The following is a 21,224-nucleotide window of genomic DNA, read 5'->3' as shown; positions in this document are numbered from 1 at the left end:
GCGAGGTGCAAGCCATCGTCAGGGGTGTGTCGGCGCGCCTTTGCCGATCTTGCGTGCCGACACCCGCGTGGAAGCGCAACGACAGAGAGAGCTGCGTCGGAACGAACAGAAAGAAACGCGTTCGCCAATACCAGAGGGCAATGAACCCGGGAACACCAAAAGACAGCTGTTCTGCGCCATATCGAGGCTGGTTCGGGGATCGCGTCAGTCTGGTCGAGGCAGCCAAAAGAAATCCAGGGACCCTTTCTCCACCACGGACCCGGCACGTCCGACTAGGCAGGTGACGCCGCCGAGACGCAAGGTGACCCGGACCCAGCGGCCTTCTTGCCTCCTACTACGCCCCGTTATTGTCAAGCTGCTCCGTGACATCCTTCAACGTTCCGGCCTGGCTCGCGAGTACCCACACGGCGACAACGACGGTCTGCAGCTAGAGCTGCTCCCTCACCAACATGGACTCAAACCGTGTTGCTGTCGGAGTAGCATGTCCCTCTCAGAAAAGCCTCAGGTGACGGCGGCCTCTTAGCGGTTAAAGGGTTATTTTAAGGAGGGGGGGATGTGGGGATCGCACGCGCATCCCGATATCTCCGGAGCGGCCACGCGGTTATCACGCGATAATCACGTGCTCGCTCGCGGAGGGTAGCGGGGAGAGGGCACCTTCGCCGCTCCCGCTGCTCTTCGCGCCTGGCCGCGACGCTGCAGCCAAGGCACCCCGTTCCCTCCTTTCCCTTTCTTGGAACCGGGGAGACTCCCTCTCCGCCGCTCGGGGAGAAGCGCTATTCCCCCGATGCACCGTTGTCTTTCGGCTGAAGAGCTTGCGACAGGCCGCATCTCAACTCAGCCGCTGAGACCGCCGCACGCCGTCCCCCTGTTGCGCCCGGCCTTTGTGTGCGACTGACCGCCCCAGGGCCCGAGCGCGGATCCACTCTGGGTGAGCTGAACTCTTATCAGCCTCTTTTGTGGTTCCCACATTGTGCGGTTTGTTTCACCCCAGACGTGCGGAATGCTCCGCCGCTGTGGTTGTTTTGTGTTGTATTTGTATGTGTTGTTGCTGTTGTTGTCTGTTGGTATCCTTGTACTCTAAGGTGAATAAACACCTTAGGTCGAGACTCACCCTGTCCCCCCTGGCCTGAACCCGCCGTGGTCGCAACTCACTGCGAACCGCGGGTTAGGGGTCACAGCTCTGACTGCTAGGGCTGCTGCGAAAGTGCTGGCGAGCGACTGCCGCTCCATCGGCGCTGTGCGATCCAGAGAAGGGTCAGGTGCGCACGCGCGAGCCTGAGTAATACCCCTATAGTCCAAAGTAGAAAATTAACGTAGCAATGGAATTTAAGCTCCCCTAAAAATGGGAAAGAGTCTAATATGTGTTGTACATGAAGACCAATATCGAAAGCCAGCTTCGCTATGATACATTCTTGTCATGTGGTAAAGCATACAAACACCACAAAGACGGTTTTGGTTATGTGCCCGGTTTCACTGTGCAGGCAATTTCTAGCCCAATTTTCTTGAAAAAAAAAAGGAGTGCATTAGAATTGGGTCAATACCATAATCGGATATCGTGAGCTACGGTTATTGCTTGAAAATTCTGCTAGTGCAAGCCAAAAATATCCGTTTTTGACAGGAGATTATAGGCCTGTCATCGGACCCTTCAATCGTGTGTGCAATTCTTGACTTGCTAAATGACGCTGCCACTCACTGTGTTTCTCTGTTGTGTTCTGCAGCATGTGATGACGCACCTAGACTTTCTCCAGTTCCTCCTGAAGGATGGGTCTCAATACCTGCCTTGGAATCGTGCCAAGGAAATCTGGGACACGCTAGTCACCAATGCAGATGCCTGTAGCTCGGATCGAGAGGTGAGCCAGAGCTTTTGACTGACGCTCGGTGGGTAAGCTAAAGGCACCGGATACTATAATTGTGAGCCAGGCTAGCTGTGGTATCAGCTCAGCAAAGCAACTGCGTCTAACCTGTTTTGCAGAACCTTAGCAGCAGTGAAACTGTGCACCATCCACATCGGCATATTAGCAGCTCCATCTTTTATCAGTGCGATAAATTATGTGCGTTCACTTCTTTGACTCAACATGGTGATTCAATGCTGCATAGCATTAACTTCAAACTAAAAAAAAAATCAGATTCCAGTATGCAAATCTTTTATCTGGTATAGCAATGCATTTCATAAAAAACATATGCCCTTACTTCATAAGCAGGGCTTAGCATAAATTTTAGAGCAAAACGTTGTGCTTTGAATAGTTGGTTGACTTCTGCTCTATTACTATTGCAACATGCCCTCTAACATTTATTAGATGTTATTTAGTGAAATTTGGGTAATTAGTAATCATGTTGGCTAATATTGCATAAATTCTGATGTCTGCTGCTGCTACGAAACTTGGTCTGTAGCAATCTTGAGATGGCCATCGCAAAAGGACACGGTATGTGGAGCTTGTTCTCGTATTTCTTTGCAGATGTGCTTTGAGTGGTTTGAAAAGTGCCTTCCAGACCTGGAGTCAGAAACCCAGTCACTGCTGTTTCAGCACAAGTTGCTCAAAATGGACCCCTCCCAAGTCAGCTCGAAAGGTTGGTCTGCACTGCGACAGACAGTATCGATTGATTTGCTGTGAAAAAGACAAGGTTTAAAGGGACCCTAAAGAAAAAAAAATTTGAGCGGCACTGGTAATTTATAGTGTTGTGAAAATACTATTTGAAACTTCGAATCTTCAATTCAAATCAGTTAGCATGTGATTTGATTCGAAATACACCTTTACTCTTCGGAATATTCGAACTGCTGGAAATTGGTGTCGATGCAAGACAGAAATACCTGCCGATTTTAGACACCAATGTGTGTCCAATGAGCAGCTCTTTTTGGTTGTCTGAAGGAATTGTAGCATGCAGGAGGGTGTCACCGCTCCCCAAACATGTTGAGCAGCTATCCTTCACTCATGACATCAAATAACTGCGGTTATGGCACTGTCAAGCAGAAGTGCTGTACTAGAAAATTTTGTTGACATGAAAGCATAATTTTCCTGTACTTTATTTGCTGTGAAGCAGAATTGCTTTTCTTTCTTTTCGTGCCTCTGGTTGGTGAAAAAAATTTCATTTTTTGAAAAACCAATAGTATTGATATTAAAAAAATATTTGATTTGATTTGCTATTGGTTTTTATTATTCAAATTTGCTTCGAAATTGGAAATTTGATATTTGCACACCCCTAGTAATTTACCCTTCTTACAATACCAAGAAAGGAAGTCTTACCATGAGAAGAAGAGGCTTTAATAAGTCAGAAAGGATGTGAAAACGAAAGACGGGTGGCAGCGTTGTCTTGACATTCACTCACTAGCTTGCAGTGACGTTATTGAACTACGACGTCACCTCCTCGGGCCTACTCAACTTTTTAATTAGTAAAGCTGGACTGCATTGCATTCAAAAAGAGCCAAGAACTGAACTTGACGAGCTTCACAAACCTTTCGCGAGCCACTACGGCTCAAATACGAAAAATTACTCAGAAATCCAGGACATCCCACCACTGTTAAGCAGGCTCTGCCGTCCCACAATACTGGCATCATTACGAATACTGCCACTGGCATTGTAGGTGTCCCATCTGAACGGTGCATAAAATGAGACCAAAGGAAAACCGTCAGCATTTGCAGCTTGAAATGTACCGCCCGTACCGTTCAGACCACTGTATGTACACGGAAGATCAGCAGCAACGATAGTGTTTGTGCACAGAACGCTCGTGCCAGAAGTGGAAGGCGGGACACTGCCATGACTCCACTGCAGAGCTGACAGAGCAGAGCGGGAGGGGGCATCCACTTGGCTTTGTCGTTTTTGCAGGGAAAGGCACTTGGGTGTCTCTTGCATCTCTGAAGGCCTTCAAACCTTCCACATACAAGATGCGCTTACGCCGTTGACACCGGGACAGCATAATAGCACAAATACACCTCAAGTGTACATATAATTGTTAACGCAGTAAAGCTAACCAAGTTCATCTAAGGCCTTTAAATGGTTACAGTGTTGAAACCAGTGCAAACAGCAGGAGGAGAGGGTCAGCATCAGCCACACAAAAGGGCATGCAAAGGACACAAGCACAAAAGTACCGGAAAGCAGAAATTATAAATTTAAGAGCACAACTTCATCTTACTTTTGCTCTTTTGTTTTCTGTTGTTCACAACAAAAAGTTACCACAAGCTCCAACTTTCGTTATGGGTTCTGTGGGCTCGCAACCACGCTGCTCTTGGCATGAGCTTTAACCTTGTCAAATTAAAGGATGTTGTAATTATTCCTCATGCACTCAGTGAATTGAGACCGCATGTCATGACAGCTCAGCCAGCAACTGTGGGCTAAAGTTTTGAGTGTGCATCTTTCGTTGGAAGTCTCCCATGGTGAAAGGATGCTAACTTTGAAAAGTTTATAGAGAGAAGTTTCCGAAGCTGGCAAAATTTGGAACAGCAACATCGATGAAAAAGTCGCTGATCCAAACATCGTTATGTACTGTTCCAAGTTTATTGCTGTTTGCATGCTGCATCACGCCACCCCCTTGGTGCATATCTGCAGGATATTACAAATATTAAATGTTGAAGTTCGTAGACTGGCATGTGTGGTATCGCCTTTCGAGTGTTCACTAGATCTGGGGCTTCTCGTTTCAGCATTCTCGTGTTTCAAGACCTACTTTGAGCATGTAAACATCCACGAGAGCAAGCTCAAGAAGCGACCGGGTGTCTTGGTGAGTGCTGTTTACCTGCGTTTCATTTCTAGTCGAACGACGTCTCACGCGGCATTTATTTCATGTGAATACACTGAGGAAATTCCTAAATCACTGCAAAGATTCCAGTCAAATTGTCTGCATTTCTTTTACCATATTTAGGGCCGCCCGAGCTTCTTTAAAGTACACCTACTACAGACAGGTGATCTGAAAGTAACGGGAAAAGCAAACGTTCAATAATCTGCAGCTAAACATTTTGACAGAATTGCCTGTCTGGTTGGGTTAAATAATTATGACTTTCAAGTGGCTCCAACCAAAAAATAAGTAAATTTTCCCAACATTTCGGAATACTCGGCTCTTTCTTCAAGGGGAGTGACAATGGGGATGTTGAGGAAGAGGTTTTAGCTTTCATGGTCGTAGCGAAAAGAGAGTGTGTTGAATTCTTCTTGGCTACTTAAGGGTAGTAGGCCAGGCGCTGTCCAAGATGGTTCTGTGCTTATACCGTGAATATAACCTGACGGCAGGTTTGCTTTGGAATGGTCTAAGCTGTTGTTTTTCGTCGGTTGGTCTCAGTTGTAAAAATTTATTCGAAGAAACCGAAATTCTTACAGCCGAGACCAAGCAAAAAAAATAATAAAAATAAAGACAGCTTAGATAGTTCCGAAGGAAACCTGCCATCAGGTTGTATTCACGGTGTAAGTACGGAACAACGTTACCAAGTCCGCTACCATGTCAGCCACCGGGACTGCCCATCTGCGGTGCGCTCTCCATTTTCTCCGAAAACGAAGTGAAACGCTTTCTTTGGCAGCATCAAGCATGAGGGCTTTTGCAACACATGTGACATGTGGCACTAAGCAGGTCTCTACACAAAATATATTGAATAGTATCGAATAGTAGCAGATTTGCAAATCGAATTATTTGAATGTTCACTATTCAATTCGATTTGGTGAATAGCATCCCTAGTTATTTTACATGCAAAGCTTGAGACAGCAAGTCACATCACATGTTTTTTGCCCTTCCGGAGAATCGTATGCGTTGCAGGACGAACTAGCAAATTGGTTAGTCTAAGAGTGGATCACCATCCCATTTGCATGCAAATGTTGTGAAGTCATTTGATAAATCCAGAATATCAAGTGCGCAACGCACCGTACAAAGGACATGTTGTGGTTTATAGATAGCAGTAAAGGGCTGTTGCTGATTTTTGATGCTGTGTATTACGTGTAAATAAATTTCTGTTCTGTGACGGTAAGGTTTGCTGTTTCCATCCTTTCCTTATTACCAGAATGGGAGGCATGCTACATATTTCTTATTAGAAAAAACCAGGTGCACATCAGATTTCTACTTTGTTTAGGAGCTTTATTGTCCTTTCTACGTTAGTTTCTAATTTGAACACACAGAAAGTGGGTGCACATTCGATTTGGGCAGGGACTGCCAAATGAGTCTGTGGTGTGTTTCGGCATCTTTTTTTTGTGCATCTTGTTTATTTCTAGCCACTGGATAATTCAATCAGTTTTGTCAGTCTCTTCAGGACTGAATTAACAGAAGGCGACTGTAGCAAAAGAATGTTATTTTATGTATAGCTAGGTATGTCATCGTGAGTTATCACTGTAGAATCATTGTGCAAACTACTTGCACAACTGAAGTGCCGCCCGTCATTGGCAAATGTAACTATTCTTACAATAAAGGTTTTCATTATTTTACAAAAAATGTATTTACTTCAAGTGTGATTTTTCATTTTCACTGTTTATTTAATCTTGAATTGAAGCACTAGATGTTCTGAATGTGCAACATTGACTTAGCCAGAATATTTTTCAAAAGCTGATTTTTGCATAAACAATATGGTATCATCTTACTATTTGTGCTTAACTGAATCAAGTGGCACTTAGAGAATTGTTTCTGTGCCTTTTCAACTATAGAATGCAGCAGAGGGGCCTGTTTCAGTGTCCTTCTGGACATAAACTTTGCTCTTGAAGAAAAATTTATTCTGGTCCGGTGATCAAACCTGAGACCACCATGTTTCCGGGGCACTCACTGAGATATCTGAGCCAATCAGGAGACTATAAGGTGGGAGCATGTGGCTGATCTACTAATTGACAACTGAAAGCACTGAAAGCTTGGAACAAACTGTACGGATGTAATTTCTGTGGCAATTCACGGAACCTATTTGTATCAACCATTAGTGCGAATGTTGCAACCATTTCGCAGATGCAACCCCCCATCACACTTCTTAACTTTGTTGGCCGAATCTATTACAGATAGTGGAGAAGCTGGAGCTGTCGGGGATTGACTTCCTGTGGCAGATATCGCTGGCCGCGCCCGAGGAGGAGATTGCCGAGCTGGCCATCGACTTCATTCTCGACCTCTCCTACAAGTTCCTCTCGCCGAGGCTCAAAAAGGTGTGCACGGAGCACTGCTGACAGTGTGCCTTCGTAACTTTAGTCTCTGGCACTATGGAGCATACAGAGTATTCGTAGTGTATATATTTTTGCGTATGCTTTGCTTTGGAAGGGTTTCTTGTGGTGTTGTTCTTTTCTTTCCTTTTTTCCATTTCTTTTTTGGACGACACTATTGAATCGAAAAAAAGAAAAGGGAGTAGGACATTTTTTGCAGTAGTCACAGTAATGAAATCGTTTTGATAGGAGCCCAAGTAATGCTGCATCTCGCTTCTGGTATCCTGCAGCCTCGATCACATGACACATTGTACACGTTGATGCAGCGTGTTTTGTGACTGTTTACATGTGTTGCACAGTTCAGTAAATCTACATAGTAAAGGCCCTTAGGATTTTGTTACTAGTCCTTCGTTGGCTTCTTGTCTATAATATTCTACTGAACGTAGCAGGCATGGTAGATGTAACCGTAGAAGTGACGAGACACTGTTCAAAAGTACCCTCTCACACAGCAGATTGACAAACACACCGGCTTTGGCCAGACTGCCTTTCACAGTTCATCATCTTGTGCAGTATCGGGCACACTCACCATGCAAAGGTGGTGTAATTATGTGCTACAGCAATGGCTGCCGTACTTCTGCTTTGCAACACACAAACGTGGCTTCAGCTTTTTTCTGTTCCCTTTCTACCACATTTGGCAAGCCAGAGATTGAAAGTTATAGTTTGGTTCGTTGCGTTTAACGTAGCTGTACCTCAACTTGACAGCCAAATGAAAGGCAGTCGGGAGTCGGGCCAGGTAACATGACGTCATGGATCAGAGTGAAAACGCCTTGTGCTATATAGGTGGTTTTGAATTAGCTGCGCCAGTAGTGACGTCGTTGCTTACTGTCGCAGCCAAGCACACGTGCAGCAGTTTCTTTCTGGCTCCACAATGGGTAGGCCATGTATTATACATACTCCTTAGGAGCAGGCAGCTTTCCATCAGCAACGCCGCGAGCAGAACCGGGAACGAGCTCACCTACGTCGTGCCGATGCTGCAGCCCGGGCACAAGAACAGGCTCGTACAGCCAAGCGCAAGCAGCAACTGCGTACTGAGGGTCTGACAGCCTACCAAGCCATCGTTTAATGAACCATCAGGCTTAACCCAGTGATAAATACTAGGGCAGCACATTCAGCTTCGCTGGTTAATCATCTGTACGGAGTGCTTGGGCGGTGGATTTTTAGATTTACCTCATTATACCCAATAATTCCTGTTCATTATGTCAACGTTTGGGTGTCTGCTTGTTCGTACTGTTACTGATCCCTACTCAAATTTGAGCACTTGACAGCCAACATAAATGCAAAGTTTGATGATGCTTTCTGCATGAAACTTCTTGCACCCACTTCATCATTGAAGCTTTCTTTGAAGCTTGAAGCTTTCTTTTTTTTTTTTCTGACGAGAGAGTTCTTTCGTCATCTCTCAGAATCTGAGATGCTAATCTTCATTGTTACTACTCTGTTTTTTTGCAGGATGTTGTGTCGCTTCATCACCGCTTCATCAACGAGTGCTACAACAGGTTGAAGGTATTTCCATGCTTTTTGCGCATAATTGCCGCAGTGTCCACAGTAAGCCATTTTTCACTTTTCTGGTTATCCCAAGGCTGATGACTTGTGCATTTATTTAATGCCCGCTCGTTAAACATTTAGTACGCATGTTTTGTGGCAAATCCCCCCCAAAATGAGTAATAAAAGACTCCGTGAAGTGGATTTAAAACAAATACTCCAAGCATGATATTGCAGAGCTCTTATATAAGAGCGACCTCTGATTGGCCATTTCAATCATGGTTGTGCGGTTATAAAGGTACAGTTATTAAGTGTACAAAGCTAGATGATCGTTAATAAAGTGTGTATGCGTCCCACAAAACATGCGTGCCGGGTCCAAGCTTTTAAGAAAAATGAGTGCTATTCCCCCTCTCTCGCCCTCAATGTCCTGTCATGGAATTTTTGCAAACCTTATAGTTCACAGGTTGCCAGGTATGTGAATGACAACCTGTAGTTTTTGTTTCTCTGCTTCTACAATGCGCTTCAGAAAAAATAATTGCTGTGAGTGGTTTACAAGGAGTACCCTTTGGAACTCATGAAATTAGAAACCTTGTTGAAAATAGTTGTAGTGTTCACTTAATAGCTTGCATAGATAGTGGCCTATAGTAATGCCTTTACATTTTTGTTAAGCATCCTTGCTCTAACTTAGTTTATTTTCTTTAAGTATGTGACTGTCAACCTCAGAATTTGTCTTTTTTTCACTTTTTTGTACATAGCTGTGGCATCGTAAGTATGTTTATGTCTCAAATTAAACCAGCATGTTCATCTTGGTGTTATCTAATTTAGAAACGGGCTACTGCTAAAATGCTGTATGAATACAAACCAAATAACAACTTCACGCATAGTTCATTTCGTAACTGGAATGTCGACTATTTAGTTTCTCGAACAGTCTGTATATCTGATAAAAAGGCTTATGCCCAATGCAGAACTCTTTGCAGACTTTTTCACCACGTGTAGCTTTTTGCTGGTGTAAGCACGGCCAGTGTTTTGTGTTTTCAGCGCACTTCCTGCCTCTACTGAAGCAACTCGTGCCAAAATAGAATTATGCGTATCTACTGTGCTACCTTGTAGAGATCATCTAGATTCACAAAACTTGTATAGGTAGATTTCTGACAGCATGCGGAGCACAAGTCTTTGTGCTCTGTCACTGCCTTGACAGGGTGGCATTGACACGTCGGTGTGACAAGTCCATGCCCACTTGGACAGACAGACAAATAAATTTATTAACACGTTTTCTGCAGTGTGAGCCATTGGTGGGTTGCGGCAGTTATTCCTCCTGTGCGGCTGTGCAGGGCTTTCCCGCAGTGCGCAAGTGACGTCTTTGCAAAGAAATCAACGGAGAGGGAAAAATTCTTGTTGCTTCAAATCTGACGCATGGTGGCGCCATCTCTCTGCACATTAAGAAAGTTTTAAAGCAGCGCAACTCCCAGGTGACTGACTAGTGGGTCACAACTCACCAGAGTAATGTGACAAGTGACTAACTAGTGGGTCATCATGCACAAAGATAGAGATTTTAGAAAATGCTGCCACAGTAAACGTCTTAGCTTTTTGCATATTTTCAATTGGAGAAAAGCATTGTGTGGCATCAAATGTTCACTGAACAAAAAAGAGAGAGAGAGAGAGAGAAAAGATAGCAGGACTTGAGTCATTGAGAAAAAAAAAAGCAGCATTCAAAATGTTAAAGCAATTGAAGTATGCCATGCACACGGAGAACAGTAGCTATGGTAATGTGTTTAAGTTTGAGAGCAAAGCTTTCTGTTTGCTCTAAAGCTTTGGGAGCATTGAAGCATGTCTCGGAGCATGTGGAGAAATCAGATTGGGCAGAAGAATGAATGAATGAATAGAGTTTATTGATAGGAAAGACAGAGAGGTCGACCTGAGCTAGTGCGCTCTAGTCTGCTACTCTGCACTGGGGAAGAGGGAAGGGGAGTGAAAGTATTGGGATGGATGATGATGATAAGAGAAGTGGTGAGTGCTTCTGTACATGAGACAGTTGCCTCGCTAGAGCCGCTCGTCGAGCTTGGTGTCCTGCAGGAACTTCAACAATACTTTTGTTACACGCATTGAAATTGCAGTGTCAGGCCATGGGCCGAGGCTAGCTTCCTCCGACAGAAAAATGTGTAGATAGCATGTGACATGTGACAGCAGGTCACAACGCGAACTTTTCATTATATAGTTGATGTTTTGTAATTTTATCATTCCACTGCAGTCGCATTTCGGAGTGAAAACATTGTCATACATGCTTTGAGGAGTTTAGTGATTAGACTGGGGAGTTCTCGCGTGATCTAGAAACGGCTTTGTAAAATAGTTGCAGAAATCAGCAGCCTCAAGAATGCAAAAGTTAACAGAACCACACTGCGGCTTACAGTTTTGAATAGCTTGCTTGAGGGAACGTTGCTGCAGCTGTCGTCTTTAGTGAAGACATAATAGCATAAACGTAAGACATTCATACAGAAAGAGAACACAGCAAGTGCCGAGGACAGGAGTGTTATGGGGACAACTGTAGAAGCCTTTGTTGCTGATTGAGTCTACATAAAAACGACCTCAAGACAAGTCTGCAGTATGAACTCAATTTTTCTCTAATACTGTCTTGTCTTGGATTAAATGTAGGCAGTGGCTGAAACCATTGGGGACACTGCCATGACAACTGCCGTGTCCAACGCCACCAAGACATTGACCGCAATGGCGGTGTCAGAAGCGATCTCCCTCTCACTGCCAAAACGGTAAGCCTTGTTTGTTGCGCCACAGCACCAGCTGATCATTGTTATTTTTGTGCACGTAGCCTCTCCCTGCTTAAACCTAGGCCATGTATTGGAATTCATGAAAAAAAAAGATCCTTTAAAATCCAAATCCAAAAAAATTTAAAGAAATGCAGCTTTATTGCAGTTCAGAGGGCATTGACATGAACCTGCATCTGAAGGCAGAATTGGCGTATAATTTGCTCTTCTACTTTTTACGTGAATTTTAAAAAATATTTTTGTTTTGAATGAGCTGAAGAAAGTGTAGCAGATGTCAAGAATTGGAGCAATGAGCAACTATTCATGTTGCCAGACAAGAGTTTTCTTTCAATAAAATTTTATAAATTTATTTCTACTGCCATTGTGCAGTTGAGAGAGACATGACTGAGAGAAAAAGCTGCACCGTGAAAAGTGAAGTTTATGATAGAATGACTTTGCATCTGACGCCGGTAAGGTCAATGCTTTTGATATGAAATTTAATGCCGTGGCCTAATGGCTTTCTGCTGCTTAACTTGAGATTACAAGTTCAGTACCCATCTGTAGAGGCTGCATTAGGACAGAAGCTGAATGGGAAAACGTTCATGTAATTTTAAGTCTAGATATAAAACTCAAGGTGGTCAAGGTTAATCCAGAGCCCTCTGCTACAGTATCTCACATAGCCCATTTGTTGCCTTGGCAAGTTAAACTTCACATTAGATCGATGAGCTTTAGGTGAAGGTCAGGACGTGTAGCTTCACCCCAAGAGGCTATCAACAGGACCACGAAGATTTTGCGTCTAGCAACAGGGAGGTTTCTTTTGATGCAGAACAAACCGGTCGCAAAACATCTGCCGTCTGCTGCATCTGGCCGAGCGCTACATCTCGTCCATCGAGGGCCAGCACTCGGTGCCAAGGGTCATTCTGCCCCACGGTGCCTCTTTCTACGGCTTTCCCGTCACCCTGTGCATCGTCAGCGACACCATCAAGGACAGTGTCAAGATACGGGTGAGCGTTGCTCGTCGTGTTGCGCATTGAGGCGGTCTGCAGCATTGGAGGGGTTTTTACTGCCTGCCCCTGCTGCGGGATGTTGGGGAATTGAAACCCGTCGCTGCCGGTCACCTGCCAGTGAGAATGGGTATCTCCACCTCCCACCCCAACGCTCGGCATTCTCCCGTGATGAACTTTTATGCAAACTACTGTATTGATAGAACACTTTAATGTGTGGGTGACATCGCAGAATCATATGAACTCTACAATTGAACTTGACCACTCAACGTTTCTGTAAAACAACAAGAACAAGTGCTAACTTTTTTTTTAACAGCTAAAGCAGCGCATGCTTTTGGCTTCTTTCTTATTCCACTGCACTGCTACTATTGTGCTTACTTTACCTATAACATGTCCAAGCGCACGACGGCATACACATGAACATCAAACAATGGCAAAGCCTCTGGCGCAATTCAAAAAGACGGACCCAAACAGCACTTGAAAACGTTTTCCTCAATGTTTAACGACTAATCACTGTGAGATTGGGTACTGTGATAAGCGTTCTACTGGCTGTATAAAAAATAAATGCCTTAAACATCACTTGTAAATCTGTTTAAGAGGCTTCAATAATTCTTAACTCATGCTCAAAGCATAGTAGAATCTAAGGTAACGCCTTGTGTTTACTTATTATGTTTTAAACCTTCTCTAGGCCACTTACTTAGCGGTGTCATACTGTTTGCTTGACTTTTCCTACTGCACAATTGCATTCCCAGTGCCACAGCAATGCAACGGTGGGCTCCATGAAGGAGAAGGTGGCTCGACTGTTCAAGCAGATTCCCAGCAACCTGCAGATCTCCATGGACGACATTGCGGTTCGTGCACTCTCTCGTTTCACTTACTTCTGCTTCCTCCTTGGTACAGAACTTTACTGACCACTAAGCAGTGGTCAAAGCAATATGTGGAAGAGTACCCTGATTTATTACGGATTGTCAAAACATATTTTGAAAGGTATCTTAGTACTTTTGCCACAGATGTGCGCAGTCAGCAACGAACGAGAACCACATTGCAAGAAGTACTTCTCGTACTGCGGTTTTGGTTTGTCACTGTGTTATTTGTACCATCCCTGTAAAAACACGGCTTGCCCTTTCCTCCTGCTGATTGAAGTCCTCATCAACCTTTGTGCAGTGTTGTGAAAATGTGTAAGAGCCCAGGTCTCACGCTCCTTGAATTTTACCTTCAGCATCCTTTTTCCTGTGAATTTCCTCAAATTTTATGTCAAACGTATTGTACAATTTGTCCCTGCCTTCTGTTATGGTGTGTTTGGAGCATCTAAAGCGAATTGTTAAGCTGCTAGTCTAGGTAGCCTTCACTTCAGGAGCTTCATATTCACCTGTGCAGTTATTTGAAAAAAGGGTTGCAGAGACGGGTTGGTGGGGGGCCACTGATCTTGGAACAAATCAAGTGTACGAGTCAGTCTGTGTTGGAGCAAACAGTTTCTTACTCGATTGGCCCGTGTTGATGACGTTCATTTTGTTGTTCGACTCCAGCTTCCAAGTACTGAGGACCAGAAGAGGCTGTCGCAGTACAAACTCAAGGACAACCAGACGATCCACGTAAAGGTCGTTGGTAGTGGACTGGTCTTGCCATCCGAAATAGTGAGTGTCCAAGGCTCTGTTCTTCACTTATTTATTTATTTATTTATTCATTTACTTATTTGTTTACTTATTTATTGTGCGTGCTCAAGGAGACAAAACTTTAGTTGTTTACTGGCATATTGAGTGCTGTTCGCATCTCAATGCATTTTGTGTGGTACATTATGATACTATAAGGTTACTGTGAGAGACTACAATGCATGATGAAAAGTGAAGCTTGGATGACAGAGCCTGCTGCGAATATGAGGGCAGTGCGATCACTTTGCATGAAAAGTGTGTCTCTGTTATATTGCCTTTTGGAGTGCAACTACTTACTTTCTCTCCATTTCTAATGCACCAGGAGGATGACACAGTTGTTCCACCAGCGACCACTCAAGTGTCTACGGTGGCAGCTGCAACTGCCTCTCCCTCGGCCGGCCAGCAGCCATCATTTTATCTGGAACAAGTAAGTTCTCGTTGGCGTGTTTGCGTTGAGCATAACGAAAGAACACTCGGTCCCTTCTTGGGAAGCAGTTTACACATTGGCTTGGCAGTTTTAATGTTCCACTGCAAAGCACTAGCAAGTCTTCTGGTTTACTTTGTGGTCTCGGTATAGTTGCATTTCTGTTGGGACAAAAAAAAGAATGAGAAGTCACTGTGTGCTAGAATATCGGGGGACATTAAAGAACTCGAGCTGTTCCAAAGTTGATTGAGAGGTCTAAGCCACAGTGTACTGCTGCAGCGGCAGGTGCACTTTTTTTGTTGTTGTTCTTGTTTGGTCTGCGTGCCCTTCTCCTCCACCACCCCATTGTCCTCAAACTCCCCTCTTCTCCACTGCTGGCGTACCCTGTTGAGAAATGGCCAGTACGTCGTCTTGCTGTGCTGCACTGTAAGTGGCATGCATATGTATTGAGCTCTAAGGGAAGATAAATGGGTAGCCAGGAAAATACCCACACTATATCTGGTCCTGCACCATAAACTGTTATGTTATGAGTTTTCTGGGTACTAATAGTGCTTTGTTTAAGGTATAGGCAACATTGGCCCCTGATTAGTAGATTCACTTCAGCTCTAAACTATTGTCATTATGGTGCCCATTATTATGAATAACACATAGCCACCAATATCAATAAAGCAGTCATGTTCATCCACACAACATTTACACTGTTATGTCGGGCTTAAATACAGATGCAAGTAGCTTTCTCGGTGTCATTTGCAGCTCATAGCAAGCATGCAGGCAAGGTGAGCCACCTTACAGGGGTGGTTACTGCGAGTTGAAGTCCCAACGTATCTCTCGATCGGGCCAGTGATTTATTTAGTATTGGATGTGTCATTTCAAACTGTATGCACTTTTGACATCACTTTATCACTTATTTTATGTCAGAAAGAAAGTGTAGCCGATTCTCATGCTGCTGTCTATGGCGATCACAAAGGCAAGCACCGGATGATTGGACTTTAGGGGAACCAGCTTGTCAGCCCCGTTCTGGCAGATCTGCTACAGCCAATATTACATCACACGCAGCTGGTCACATACAGACCATCTGTGTCACCAGTGACTGCTGGGGTCCAATCATTCTGTCAGTCATAGAAGCAAATCTTACGAATTGGTCACACTGATGCCACATGCTGGAACCTGTTAACAGTCTGTTTGCTGTGGCTCTTGGTACGTACACTCGTACGACTGATCACATGCTTAATCGCACCATGTGTCACCTTTAAACCGAATTCCCTGTCTAGCTTAGTGGTTCAGGGGCTTTCATTTGTTCACTTCTTTCAAGCTGAACATTTGATATGATGAACAGATTTCGGAGGCCAGGTTCATGAAGGAGTCCGTTCTACCTTGCCTTAGCCACAAAGAGAATGTGCTAGTATAGAAACTAGCTCAAAAGAGCCAAGATAATCCTACATCTGAGTCGTATGCTCGTTCAAGGCTGTGACAGGGATCGTGGAGGAATAACAGTGCTCTGTGCAGACTGCGATATACCCTTGAGCTTTGCCATCTCACAAGGTGCCTGCTGTGTGGCTTCTCTTGCTGCTGCTTTGTGTGTCATATAAGGGTGTGTGAATATACAAAAATTTCGAATATTATCAATGTTATATCTTTAATATTTGCATCAGTTTCGGAAAATAAATATTAGAAAATTTTCGAATATACGATTGGCTACGAATATTCGAAACAAATCAAATATATCGCTAGCCGCGTGGGAGCAAACATGCATCTTAGCGTTTATTTCTATCTAATCTAGGAAAGTGTGCCTGATTTTGTACTGAATTTTGGGATAATTTTATGCTGCTGGCAAAATTTTGACGGTAGAACATACTCAGCCACTGGACGTATGAGCTGTGCAGGAAAGCCAGCCTCTCAGTAGCAAGGGGCTTGGGTTTGCGAACAGCGAGGGTGCATTCTTTTGCAGGTTCCACTCCCAATCCTGAGCTTATCGCTTGACAGCAAATGCGATGAGTGACAACTGGTATGGGAAAGTGTTGCAGTATAATAAGGTACAGGTTGCCGAGAAGACAGCTAGCAGAAATTATTGAATTTTTCAAAGCTAACATGAGCCAAATACACAATCTTTTAGTATAACGGCTTACTAGTTCAATTTTTTTTACCAGTGACAATGTAATTGCAATGTTCCAACATATTAAAATAAACCAACTTGCTAATAAATGCATGTGCACATCATTATTTGATATTCAATTCGATATTCGATGCTAAGTACTCGTATTCCTTTTGTATTCGAAAATTCGGCATTTGCGCACCCCTAGTGCCATACATACCTGCCTTCTTTTGCAGGTTTATCGTTAATTCCCAATTTTTCGAGCTTGTTTACAATTGTCGTTTTAACACCAATAATTTTAAAAGTTTTCATTAGCATCCAGTTTAGGGTGAAACTTAATTTAGCTAGGGCAACACCTATTTTTGAAGAATATAGATACAGTCTGCGACAAATTTTTGGAGCCTGGTGTTTTTGAACTTGCTTGATTATTCCAACCTAACTGCAGCAGATCCACCCGCCTATAGAAATGATGTATAACTGTAGCTGAAATTATTGCCGTCGTTGTACAAATTTTTCACAATAAACTTCATAATTGTTTTTGTTTGTGTTGCAGGTCATTCTTGTGTTTAGCAGAACACTTCTCCATAGCATCCTTAAAGAAGAAATTCTGCAAATTAAAAGAAAAACTGAACATTTGAATCAAGAAACAATTTTCTGTGTTTTTAACAATATTTTAGTATTTTTCAGCTTCAACTGCAGCATTTTGCAACATTTAAGGTTGGTAGGCCGAGTCATTTAATGTCATTGTGTGTGCAGGAAAAGCAGCTTCCGGGGGTGGTCATCTCAAGTGGCGGCAATGTGTTCGAGATGCTGTATCAGTTGGCAAGCATGGACGATCCAAGGTTCGTTGCTGTTGCTGCCATGACATTCTGTTTGAATGACTGCGCGAAACGTTATTGATGTAAATCAGAATGCTTCATTAGTTAATTGAAAATTTGTAACTTGTCTGCACACTTTTTGTGAGCATATCACATGCTCATTGCATGCATTGGGTTACATTTAAGGCACTGTAGAAAGTGAAGAAAAAAAAAAGTGAAAAAAAAGAGGGTTAGGAAATACTGTCCTTGATTTCCATGTAAAATGATTTCCCTTTTCTGGTTTGCGAAATGCATGCTTTGGAAAAGCTGAATTATAGGCTGTAATAGGTAGCACATCTCTGTGCTATTGTTCTCACCATTTTGTGCTTACATTGCTTTTATGTAGATTATCTCAAGGAAGTGTCTCAGAACCTCGATTGATGATTCTGCACTATTTGTAATGGGCAAGTGTCTTGTTTGGGAGGTTTTGTATTTATGCCAGCAATGATTAAATGCAGAGTTCGCAAGTCATAGCAGACTGGTTTTGTTAATGTACAACGAGGCTTTCTAAAATGAGAACCACTGCAATGACATGATGCCTCACTATCTGAGCACATGAATGCAGATGATTGCTGATACAAACTCTATTGTCGTGTTCCTCTAGAAAATATTTAAAATATTAATGTTGACTGAATTTAATGTTAGGTGCAGGTGCACGTAGCTCTTTTCTTGTGTTTCCTCCTCCCACTATACCAAATGTTTCAAACACTGCGTTTTTTACGTGCTCTTTTCTTTTCTCTTTTTTCTTCTCTTTCTTTTTCTCTTTTTTTTTTTCACAGCTGATAAGTGTTCTCTGAAATAACAACACATTTCACTGCTCATTTTCAGGGTGTGTTTTAAAAGACTCGTGCAAAGCACAGTATGTCTAGCAAATAGGTGGGCTTTATGGTCAAGCTAGTATCAGTTTTGAAATTATTTATATAATTTAGTTAATCCTTTGGAGAATACCAAACATAATCTAACATTCGCCACTGCAAAGGACGTGTTGGCAAAAAAAAAAAAGAAGAAGAGAAAGGTTGTCTTTTCACTCTGCTCCATTTAAAACAACAGGCAGTTTGAGTGCCCATTTATTCTATCACATGCTCTTATTTTCTTCTTTTTTTTCCAGATGTAGGCATTTTTTGTGCCTTTCTTTAACTTTATCCTCGGTGTCCAACAAGTTGGGCGAACAGAATGTGGCATTATTATGTTTTATTGTGATTATTCATTTTTTTTTTTTTGCAGAATCGCTGAACAGGTTCAGACACTGCTTCACCTGATTCCTCCTGACCCTGCAGTGATTGATTCGCTTGACCAAATGTGCATGAAGGTGTGTATGTGTGTTATCATTTCGTCTGGCTTTATTATCACCAGTAGCGACACGGTTTCATTGTGACTGGCAAGGAACAATAAAGAATAAATTAAATTGAACTGCATAAGTAAATTACCCTTGTACAATGCGAAAAAGACCACTCTTTCCATGAGAAGATGCTTGGTAGGCCAGAAAAGTCACAAAAACTGAAGACTGGCAGTGACACTGCAATGAAGTTCTCACAGCAGCTCGCAGTGATGGCATAGATTTTTACGGTCTCTCTTCAGGCCTAGTTAATTTTTTATCCATTAAGATTGACTACATTTTAAAGTAGTCATCTTAAAGGGTCAAAGGTTAAACTTAGCAAGTTTCGATAACTTTTACCATGCCATTAAGCTCAAATAGAGGGGAATACATTCAAATTTATGACATTACACTAACTTACCGGGCCTGTGGTTTCAGCAGGAAATTAAGAAGTTTTGCCTTCCGCCCTCTTTCTCTCTTCTTGTGATTGGCCTCTTACTGCAATGTAAAGAAAAATTTGAGTTCTGAAATAAGTCTATCACCTAAAATTGATCGGTTGTTTCTCTTTCGTGCTTCTTTAACCTTCTGATTGTCACAGCTGTATACATTTGGTGGAGGCAAGTCCCAAATAGTTGCTGTTATTCATGTACAGGGGTGACTTCATGTTTGAATGAACGCGCCTTCTTGAAATGAAGTGCTGCCTAGCTTCTTCACCTCTCTGCTGCCTTTCGGTTATGGCCTCTCCTGGCTGCATACACGGAACTGCCACCTGGCGAGTCAGTAACTACGCGGTGTTCTATTTCTGAGGTTGTAGGTTAACTCTTTCAGACACCACTCTATCTCATTGACTGAAAACTTGCTTTCACCGTATTTCTTGCATCTTCATAACCGCAGAAAATGTACAGCTGCAGGAAAGATGAATTTTCAGTCGTTTAGTGAGTTTTGTCAAGTTTACAGGATGTGGACTCCATGCGAACACTCACTACAGGAACATCAAATGTGATAACACAAACTATTTCGTGTCTTCAAAAGCTTGAAAAGCACTTATCCAGCCACTTGAAAATTATGCCTGGTGCTTGACATTGCAAAAAACAATGAAAGAAGTGGACCCTCTACACACAGCCTATCGACACCGAGTAAAAAGACCCAACCGTCTACCTTCCCACTCGTTTTGCCAGAACATTCTCCACTTTATTCAATATTGCAGCACAGTTCCAATAACAAGTTTGAAAATGTATGTGACACATTTTAACTATCATTACCCTCATCAGTGCTTTTGCTGTTGGTGCACTATCTTGCTGTACACAATTGTGTAGACAGTGTCTGAAAGGGTTAGACCCCCAGCAACAATAGCTGGCTATCCAAAGAAGGCACAATGCAAAAAATGCTTGGGTGTCGTGGTTAGGGGGCATGTACAAAAAGAAATCCCAGGTGGTCAGAATCTATCGGGAACCCTCCATTACGGCATCTCTCATAGCCCGGGCATTGCATTCAGCGTTCAACTCCATGAATGAATCAATCGTGTGTGGTTATGGCTTGTTTGTTAATTACTACTGAGCCATGGAACACGGTGTTTTCTATCGGTGTCTGTGTGTGCCGTTGGAGACAGTTGGCAAGAATTGGCTTACATCATGCTCTGCAGCTCATTCGTAAGCCAGCAGTGAGGTGAAAAAAAAAATTAAAAATGAACCTTTTGGGGGTCAATTTCAGAACCTATTTCGAAACAAATTGATCGCAATTGTCTTAGTGACCATAACATGACAAAAAAAAAAATTTTTTTGTAGGTAAACATGAATTGTTTATTCATGAATACAGATGGGCTTCCATAAATACTCATAAAGAGAATAAGAAAGTCAAACCACTGAAATAGATATACTATTCCAATTTGTCACTTGGGTAGTAGTCTGCATCGGAGGAATCGCCGCTGGACTCGCAGCAGAGCAACCAGCGTGCTCGCCCATAGCGTCGTCAAACCGTGTATGTGAGCACATGCAAGTACACTCGCCCGTCAGAAAAACCAAACAAGTCAGAAACTTGCAGTAATCCTTCGTTCTGTCGTCGCCGAGGGGCCATAAGTTGTTGCGAGCCGAGTCTCGAGGAAACTAGCGCAGGCCTGGCAGCATTGCTTGTGTACGACGGCATCGTTTGTATATACCAGCGCCTGCCTGTGAACAGATGTAATTGTGCACCCCTGTGGGCAACAGAAAAACGAGCATCTAACGGTGCAGTGCGGTACGGTATCAGTTTTTATGAGCACAACGAACGGAAAGAGCCCGCTAGACAAAACCAAAACGAATTGCCACGTGGATGCGTGAGTCGTCGCTGATGCGCTAGCATAACGAAGCCGTGGAAGGAAAACCAAGAGACTACAGAGCAAAAAGATAATTTCTTGTGTCCATACAGGATGGCAGCACTTGCTGGGCAACAAGGAGTGAAAAAATTACTACGGTTTTTCAAACCTACAGAAGGCACTGTATACAAACGGCATCGACCATATGGGGCTTGTTTG

The 21,224-nt window shown here is 43.1% G+C and overlaps 1 protein-coding gene across 1 annotated transcript in view; it reads left to right on the top strand.

Annotated features, from left to right (window-relative positions):
- LOC126517525 (ubiquitin carboxyl-terminal hydrolase 24-like) overlaps positions 1 to 21,224 on the top strand; it is a 116,135-nt gene that overhangs the window by 34,154 nt on the left and 60,757 nt on the right. Inside the window, exons 17-28 of the mRNA XM_072285197.1 lie at positions 1,719 to 1,850; positions 2,457 to 2,568; positions 4,634 to 4,710; positions 6,945 to 7,085; positions 8,586 to 8,639; positions 11,268 to 11,380; positions 12,201 to 12,378; positions 13,131 to 13,229; positions 13,905 to 14,012; positions 14,350 to 14,454; positions 17,300 to 17,385; positions 18,625 to 18,709. Coding sequence (XP_072141298.1) covers positions 1,719 to 1,850; positions 2,457 to 2,568; positions 4,634 to 4,710; positions 6,945 to 7,085; positions 8,586 to 8,639; positions 11,268 to 11,380; positions 12,201 to 12,378; positions 13,131 to 13,229; positions 13,905 to 14,012; positions 14,350 to 14,454; positions 17,300 to 17,385; positions 18,625 to 18,709 — 1,290 coding nt within the window. The remainder of the gene's footprint in view (positions 1 to 1,718; positions 1,851 to 2,456; positions 2,569 to 4,633; positions 4,711 to 6,944; positions 7,086 to 8,585; positions 8,640 to 11,267; positions 11,381 to 12,200; positions 12,379 to 13,130; positions 13,230 to 13,904; positions 14,013 to 14,349; positions 14,455 to 17,299; positions 17,386 to 18,624; positions 18,710 to 21,224) is intronic.

Source organism: Dermacentor andersoni, chromosome 11 (genome assembly GCF_023375885.2).
Source record: "Dermacentor andersoni chromosome 11, qqDerAnde1_hic_scaffold, whole genome shotgun sequence".
In the NCBI taxonomy this organism is placed as follows: domain Eukaryota; kingdom Metazoa; phylum Arthropoda; class Arachnida; order Ixodida; family Ixodidae; genus Dermacentor; species Dermacentor andersoni.
The sequence above is the reverse complement of the archived record's forward strand: the minus strand, read 5'-3'. Positions and strand labels throughout refer to the sequence as shown.